The sequence below is a fragment of the Triticum dicoccoides genome, chromosome 3A (assembly GCF_002162155.2).
Source record: "Triticum dicoccoides isolate Atlit2015 ecotype Zavitan chromosome 3A, WEW_v2.0, whole genome shotgun sequence".
Taxonomy (NCBI): domain Eukaryota; kingdom Viridiplantae; phylum Streptophyta; class Magnoliopsida; order Poales; family Poaceae; genus Triticum; species Triticum dicoccoides.
The window spans coordinates 213,994,140-214,002,576 of record NC_041384.1 but is presented as its reverse complement, the minus strand read 5'-3'; the positions used below and the strand labels follow the sequence as shown (position 1 = coordinate 214,002,576).

The window sequence follows — 8,437 nt, the reverse complement described above, 5'->3', positions numbered from 1 at the left end:
GAGGTAGGCGCCTTAGAGCAGCCCCCACGCAGCAGCAGGCGCGGCGGGGCCGCCGGATCCGGCCTTGAAGACGCGCCACGGCCCGGGCTCTCTGCCGGGGATGGAGCGGGGGGCGCCGAGGAGACCCGCGGGTCAGAGCCAGGAGCGGGGCGGCCATGCGGATCCGAGGCGGAAGCAGGGCGATGGGGCGGCGCGCCCATGCTGGGCGCGGGGGCGGTGGCCGCCGCGGCCAACGGCGCAGGAAGGGAGGGGTGGCTACCTACAGCGGCCTTCTACTTTCATACTTTCCTCTGGCTTTGGCTTTGGGACAAGTGGTGGATGATTGCCGACCGTATACATCTTTTTCGATGGAGAACATTAGAGGTGACCCCTACAGCATAAATAGGAGCCTAAATTCGCATCCGTAACCAAATGAGCTAGGCACACTTCCCTAGTTGTATATGCCCAGGAACTAATCATCTTACATCTCCAGGATTTTCGTCATTTTCAAACATGACACATCATTTAATTTATTTATCTAGGTCCCTGAACATCTAAAGAAATAGTTTCATTCGAAATATATATGCAGTCATAAATCGAGTGTGTTCATATATTTCCTTTGATATATTGAGCATAAGTATGCTGATGTTCATTGAATGTTCTACCAATCCATTTGCAGGCTCGTCCATTGTTCAAAGACCAAAGGAAATTTCCAAAGATGGCTGATCCTTTGTTGCGTGGCCGCTTTCCAAAGAGGGATTTGTACCAGGCCTTGGCTATTGCAGCGATGTGTTTGCAGGAGAAGTCAAGGAATCGCCCTCTGATTAGGGAAGTTGCTGCTGCTCTCTCCTATTTGTCATCACAAACATACGATGGGAATGACGCTGCTGTTCGCCGTTACCTTGATGGCCCTTCAGCATCAAAAGTGTCAGACGATCAGGTTAACCAAGATGATGCTTTGGCTAGTCAACATGGAGCTCAAACGTCGATGCATGACCGTATGAATGACTTCGTCCCAGAAGGAAAAGAACATTGCAGGAGTGGCTCCAACCGTGGAGGACGGGGCAGGGTTGTTCCAAACGGTGTCGACAGAGACCGCGCACTTGCAGATGCGAATGTCTGGGCCGAGGCTTGGAGACGCCATGAGAAGGCAAGCAAAGTGCGTGTAACCGATGAAATCCTCGGATAGTGAGCTGAGCTCTGCTTGATGTTTTGGCATGCTGGCGATTTTGAAGAGAGCGTTGTTAGGAGAGGAGGAATAATGCGCAGCGAGGTGTGTAGTACTGCACCACCAGAGTGAGCGCTCGCAAGGTTTCACCGGTGGAGCCTGTCACTGTCACGTCCACCATCGTTTCGCTGCATACATTACACGGTCTGAATTTCACATGTAGGTATTGTTTCAGGGGCTTTGTAAATAAATGTAATAACCCCCTTAATTGATGGATCAGTGTGTACAACCCTTTTCTCAGTACATTGTTGGCTCTGGATGCAGCCAGAGTTTTGTGTCCATGTAGATGAAATGGCAACGTCTTTCAGCATATACATTTCGGTCCAGGTCCTATTCCTTTTCTCTTTCTGCCAGTGCCTTAACGATACCAACATCCAACTTTTAAGCCTCAGTTATGTAAACCCAAGGAAGAGTTTATATGTTGCTTTTTTTGTGATAGGAAAACATTAGGAAAGGGTCCTACTGTAAAAAAAAAGAATATCTACAATGTTATGTACAAACTACAAAGTGAAAAGAGGAAGATTTCAGGAAGTGATGTGTCCAGGATTTGAAAGGAAGTAAAAGCTTTGGCTTCACTCTGTGTGTAACTAGAGTGTGATCCTCTTTGAGGTTTCTCTGGCAAGTAGCAACACTTGGATTCTCATGATTAAAAACCAATGTCCAATAGCGCAAAAATGATGATCTCAATAGTTCTATTTCATGAATGAAAGAAATTCCTCTGAGCTTACTGTGGGCAATAATCCGCCAGCAGTCTTGAGAAAATTCACAATCCCAGAATAGGTGCAGCTGTGCTTCCTCCACTTGAACATTACAGAGAACACATGTTTATGCAGGCAGGTGAAAAGACTTCCTTTGAAGAAGATTTCTGCTGTCCAAGCTTTCCTGGAGCAGCAGCCAGGAGAAAATTTTTTGGTTGAGCTGGCAAGCACTCTTCCATACCCAGTGACAAGGAAGATGAGCAAGGGTACCCTCAATCAGCACATTGGACATAAGCTTGGGCTGGAAAAATTCTGCAAAATCCCCTGCCTGAAGAACTTGGCCAGGGTGGTACATAGCTCAGGGAATTGCTGCTGGAAAAGGCCAGATTAAATTGAATTGAATGGGGCCAGCCAGTATTGTAATGGGTGCTCCAATATGAACTTGACCCATGGCAGATCAAAGTGGTAGTACAACTTGTGAAGGTTTTTGAGCGGCAGAGCTTTGTTGTGTGATGCAATATTTCACAGGGCAAAAATTTATATGCGAGACAGTTTCATTTTGTGAGGGTCCCAGACTCCCAGTTACCATGTATACTGCATTCACAGTCACAGGAATTTATACGAGAGGAAGTTGTATTTTTATGCGAGAAAGTGATCAAACATATACTGTATTACACATTTCAAATCCCAAAACAGGATAGTAATACGACAGACATCGTCAAAACCACTACCAAGTCCAAATCTCTCGTTAACACAACCGGTGACAGTCCATGGTGGTTACAGGTAGTGATCTAAACGCTCTTATACTTCTTTACAGAGGGGATACGTTTCGTCTAAAAAGAAAGAAATCACACAGCTGCACTACAGTACTGAAAAGCACGGCCAGAAGGATTAAACCGAGCAGAGTGTAGCTTCCAGATCAGGAAAACATGACAAGACTTCAAATCACGACGTAGCTCACGTTATCTGCAACTGCAAACTTTATACTACCAAAGAAAATTAAGAAAAGGGTCGATCTTTGACGATGGGAGTCAGCCGTAGAAGCAGGCGACGGCGCGGCGGCGGGGCGGTGGCTGCAGGGCGGCGAGTATTAGCCCCACCACGACGACGGCGACGACGATGAGCACCATGACGATGTCCTCGTCCAGCGAGAGCAGGCATACCTTCTTCCCCATGGCCGCGCGTGTCTGGTGCAACTGGACGGTGGCTTCTTTTCTCCACTGAGAGGAACTAATCCAAGAGGAGGGGTATAAAAGGGGGCATGTCGTAACAAAAATATGTGACGTGTGTACAGTAGACATTTCTGAAAGAAAAGGAAAACTACGTACAGTGGGGTGGCTATGTCGGTCAACTGCGGGTTCGTTTCTTTAGTCAATTGGAACCCGTTCAACCGTCTAGTAGACGAACCACCACCACCACACCAATTGGGAGTATTTGGTAAGTAAAGGTATTTTTCCAGGACCATCTTTATTATTCTGGACCATCATCTCTCGTCCTGGAATGACTCCGTCTACCCTCGTTTCTTTTCGTGATTTAGATTAGATGGATGATGTACACATACGTACATCATCGTTTATGCGAACACACGAGGCGTAGTCGCTACACTAAAATTTGAGTACGGCGACATCGTCTCCGACCCTCCGCCCTGCCGACCAGCACAACGCTAGGCCTGGCCATGGCGCCTGGGCTGGGTCAGCGAGTGGAGGGTCCATGCAGGTGCCATCTCCGCCTAGCGAGCCCTTCGCCCTACGCGCGGACGAACAAAAACAATCATTTACATGTTTATCAGAAAGGTTTGTATTACACTAGTAGTGCAAAGTAATATGTAGGTAGTATCATATATGACTTCATTTATTAGTTTGTAGATTTATTTTTGTTGAAAAGTGTTACATCATGGTAACATAACCATCATCTTTTTCTTCGTCTTATCTATAATACATAAATAGTTGATCCCTACTACTTCTAATTCTTTCAACATGCAAACCATCCATCTCACCAAGTGTGCCACGTCAGCATTCACTAACAATATTTTTTAGCCCCTACAAACCTTATTTCATTATCACTAATTCTCTCAATATGCAAGCATCCCACTTCACCATACACTAACATTTTTTCCAGCCCACGCAAACCATTATAATATGTTTATTTTTGTCACTGGACATATGTGGTAGATTAGATAATTATTTAATTTATTTACTTCCTAAAGGTTGTGAAATGCCATGATTTACACAGAATGCAAGTACGGAATATTTATATGTTAAATTTAGAGCTTTTGAAATATATGTCATATGTAACTAATCTTTATATATTCCCGCGGCAACGCGCGGGGAAATTAACTAGTTTTTCTAAATAGCTACAACCTATTACCCGTTTCCTTTTTAGCCACGCAACCATGTCACATAAACAACTTATGCATGCAAGCCATAAATTACATTTGCATTAGACTATGCATGCAATGCTGCCACATCATCAATTCATGCATGTTAGTCATAAGTTTATTTTTCTATTAGAGTTCATCCTTCACATTTTGTTAGCCAACATTTTTTAGCTGTATTTTTCTCTCTCTCTTTATACGCTTCATATTGTTTTAAGATTATGTGATTTCCACTAGTCTTATATGTTTCTATAGCAGCTATTTTTGCATTATTTTAGCAAGGTTCCCACAGCAACGCGCAGGGCAGTATCTAGTTCAATACTATGTCATATCACTAATATGCCTTGGTTGGATCCGGTGACGGACGCACTTGAGTGTCGCTCCCTTTCTGAAGGCATTGTTGTTGAAGAACCTCATCGTCTGTGTGATATCATATACCTGGCACGGGTCCTATACCCAGCACTGCTACTATCACCTGGCCCGGGGGGTAGCGTGGGGCACACTTAGTAGTAACGCCGGGTTTCACAGGCCGCGCTACTACTATTCTCTACTTGTAGCTCAGTGTCTGACCCCGCACTAGTACTAAGTACTAACTAATAGCAACACAGGTCCCTTAGCCCGCGCCACTATTAAGCGCATGCCTATAGGGTTTTCTTTAGTAGTGTCATGAGATGGTTGGTGTGGATATGGTTATTATTGTAGTTTTTGCCAATTGTGGATCTAATTGCTTTTTTTTTCTTCACATACGCATAACTTTGGTCTTATGTGACTTTGTTATTTGCCAACACTTCTATGCTTCCATGATACCAATTCAAAAAATTCAAATTTAAACGTGTCAAAAATTCCGAAAAAATCATAGATGTTCTCAACATATGTGTCTACAAGCCCTAAAAAATTCAGATCCAAATTCGATATACACATTGAGAAACAAAAAAGACAAATCTGTTGGGAATAATGTATTTTTACACTATTCATGTTTTGTCTTTATTGACACTATTCATGCTGAATTTGTCTTTTTTGTTTCTCATTGCACAATTTGAATTTGGATCTGAATTTTTTAGGGCTTGTAGACACATATGTTGGGAACATCTATGATTTTTTTTGGAATTTTTTGACACGCTTAAATTTGATTTTTTTTAAATTGGTATCATGGGAGCATATAAGTGTTGGTATCATGTGATATTCTCCCGTGTTTTATGTGTGTGTGTGTTAGTATTGGTTGTGTACATCCTATTATGAAGAGACAGAGTGTGTGTTCGTGTCTGTATTCTCGCCCCCTGGCTTGTATTCTTATTGACACCATGCAATAAAACTTGAGGGTTGTTCCAAAAAAGAAAATAACAGATGTGGATTGCGGCAGGCCGACCCTTGTCGGCAATGCTATTCATCTTGGTCATGGAAGTTTCGCATCGCATGTTGGCTCACACTTCCATGTGGGGTTGTTGGCCTGTTGGATAAGTTGAGCTTGTGCCAAAGACTATCGATCTTTGTGGATGATGTCATGGTCTTTCTCGATCTGTAGGAGCTAGACCTAGACGTGAAGGTATTTTTGGCAATCCTGGTGGATTTAGACATAGTTTCCGGGATGAGGATCAACCATGATAAGTGCACGGTGATGCCGGTCAAAACCTCAGATGATATTATGGCGCTCGTCTCGGCAAGCCTTGGCTGCACAGTGGAATAGTTCGTATCCGCAGGCTGGGTGTTTTGTTCTCTTTTTTTTTTTGCGAGGTTATTCTTTGTTTTTTAACATGTGATATGCAAGCTTGTACTCCCTCCGTCTCATAATATAAGAACGTTTTTGATACTAATATAGTTAAAAAATGTTTTTATATTATGGAACGGAGGGAGTATATATTTTCAGAAGAAGAAGAAATGTCGAAAATTCCTTGGGTAAGATAACGACATGCACCTGCTGAGTCGTCGTCTCGTGCCCAAAGACAAAAATAAAAGGAGCCGTCCTCTATCTCTTCCTTTTAGGAAAAACACATTCCCTCTTTAATTCTGTGAACGAGAGCTATAGGCAAGTCGTGTGGGGGTTTGCGAGTCGCAACGAAGATACCTAAATGCATTGGAGGTCGTTTTTGAAGTGCAGTTTCTCAAGGGAGCCAAATCAATATTGTTAGATTCATTATAGCATGTCCAATGCAAAGCGCCGCTTAAAATATAGAAGTAAATAATATTTTAATCTGGTGGCTTTGTTAGCGCCTCACGTTCCAACGCAAAGAACGATCTGATGGGCGTTTGTGCAGATTTTTCCTTCTATTGGTATGTTGAATCTTCCACTGACGCCCGGCTACTCAGTAAGCATCGATGCCAGATAAAATCCCAGGATGGACCAGGATATGACCGTAACGGCTGGGGAATCAATCCTGGCGTCCGGGGCTAGCGCCCGCGTTGGAGATGCCCTTATGAATGTGGTTTCATAGTATCTATATTTGGTATTATAGATGTTAATATTTTTCAATATAAATTTGATCAAACTTTATCTTGTCATAAATCTAATACGCTCAGTAAAAAGAACCGGAGGGAGTACATGTTTCTCAGAAAGGCTCATGTCTCATGTAATATATAACACTAGTTTATGTTACTATCTTTATAATGCAAAGTAACATATAGGTAGTGTCATATACTCCCTCCTTCTATCTATATAGAGCCTAATGTGCTTTTTAAGACCGTCTTTGACTATTGATAAGATTAATAGTACATGACATGCATAATATGAAAATTATATCATTGAAAGCTCCTTTCACATACGAATTTGACTGTATGCTTTGTGTAAGTTGCATGTCATATATTATTGCTATAACATTTGGTCAAAGTTAGTTTTGAAAAACGCATTAGGCCCTATATAGATGGAAGGAGGGAGTATGATTTTATTTATTAGCTCGTAGACTCATTTTTTGTTAGGAAGCATTATATGATGATAACATAGTCATCAGCTCTTTCTCCGTCTTCTTTTTCTAAATAGCTACAACCCACTACCTATTTTTTCTAGCCATGCAACCATGTCACATAAGCAACTTATGCATGTGAGCCATAAATTACGTTTGCATTAAATTCTATGCATGCAATGCTGTCACATCATCAATTCATGCATGTTAGTCATAAATTTAATTTTTTTTATTAGAGTTCATCCTTCCCATTTTGTTAGAAATGACTTTTCTTTGCTACAATATACGCTTCATATTGTTTTAAGCTCATGTGATTTTTGTTAGTTTTAGATGTTTATGTAGCAACTATTTTCATTATTTTAGCAAGGTTCCCACACCAACACGCGGTGTATCATCCAGTTTAATACTATGTCATGTCACTAATATGCCTTGGTTGGATCCGGTGAGAAACACACTTTCGCTCCCTTTCTAAAGGCATTGCTATTGACGAATCTCGTCGTATGTGTGATGTCGTGAGATGATTGGTGTGGATATACTCAGTGTTATAGTTTGCCGATTGCAGATCTAATCGCTTTGATTTTTTTTCTCATCTCCGCATAACTTTGATCCCATGTGACTTTGTTATTTGCCAACGTGTTTTCGTGTGCGTGCGTTAGTGTGGATGTGTGCATCCTTATGTAGAGGCCGGGTGTGGGTTCATTGTCCAGGCGCCATTTGTGTCTTACCAACACCCTCCCCTCCCCCGGGGTTGTTCTAAAAAAATAGGCGTGGATTGGGGCAGAGAGACCCTTGTTAGCGATGGTATTCATCTTGGCCATGGAAATTTCGCATCGCATGTTCGCTCATGCTTTCATGTGGGGTTGTTGGCCTATTTGTTAAGCCGACCTTGTTCCGAAGACTATTTTTTCTAAAAAAGGAGGAAGACCCCCGGCCTCTGCATCTGGGCGATACATGCAACTATTTTATTAACTATTCACAAAGATCTTACAAAGTAATACATCAGTACGTCTAAAGTTACCATCTTGGCAATCTGTCGCTACGGCTATCCATGTGATGAAAGGATGCCGATAGTCCGAGCTGAATACTAAACAGACCTCACACCATAGCTTAACATCTAAAGCCGGAGGCCCCAACCAAGCCACATTGTCGGGTTTGGGGTACACACCGGTCCGGCACACTCTCAGAGGCCACCGTGCCGCCGTGTTCCAAAGACTATTGATCCTCACGGATGATGTTATGGTTTTCCTCGATCTATGGGAGCTAG

The 8,437-nt window shown here is 42.7% G+C and overlaps 1 protein-coding gene across 5 annotated transcripts in view; it reads left to right on the top strand.

Moving 5' to 3' along the window:
• LOC119267896 (probable serine/threonine-protein kinase PBL7) overlaps positions 1-1,548 on the top strand; it is a 16,057-nt gene extending 14,509 nt beyond the window's left edge. For all 5 annotated transcript variants that reach the window (XM_037549347.1, XM_037549346.1, XM_037549345.1 and 2 more), the window contains exon 5: positions 659-1,548. In XM_037549347.1, the coding sequence (XP_037405244.1) occupies positions 659-1,168 (510 nt within the window). In that variant the 3' untranslated portion in view covers positions 1,169-1,548. The remainder of the gene's footprint in view (positions 1-658) is intronic.
• Positions 1,549-8,437: the final 6,889 nt, after the last annotated feature.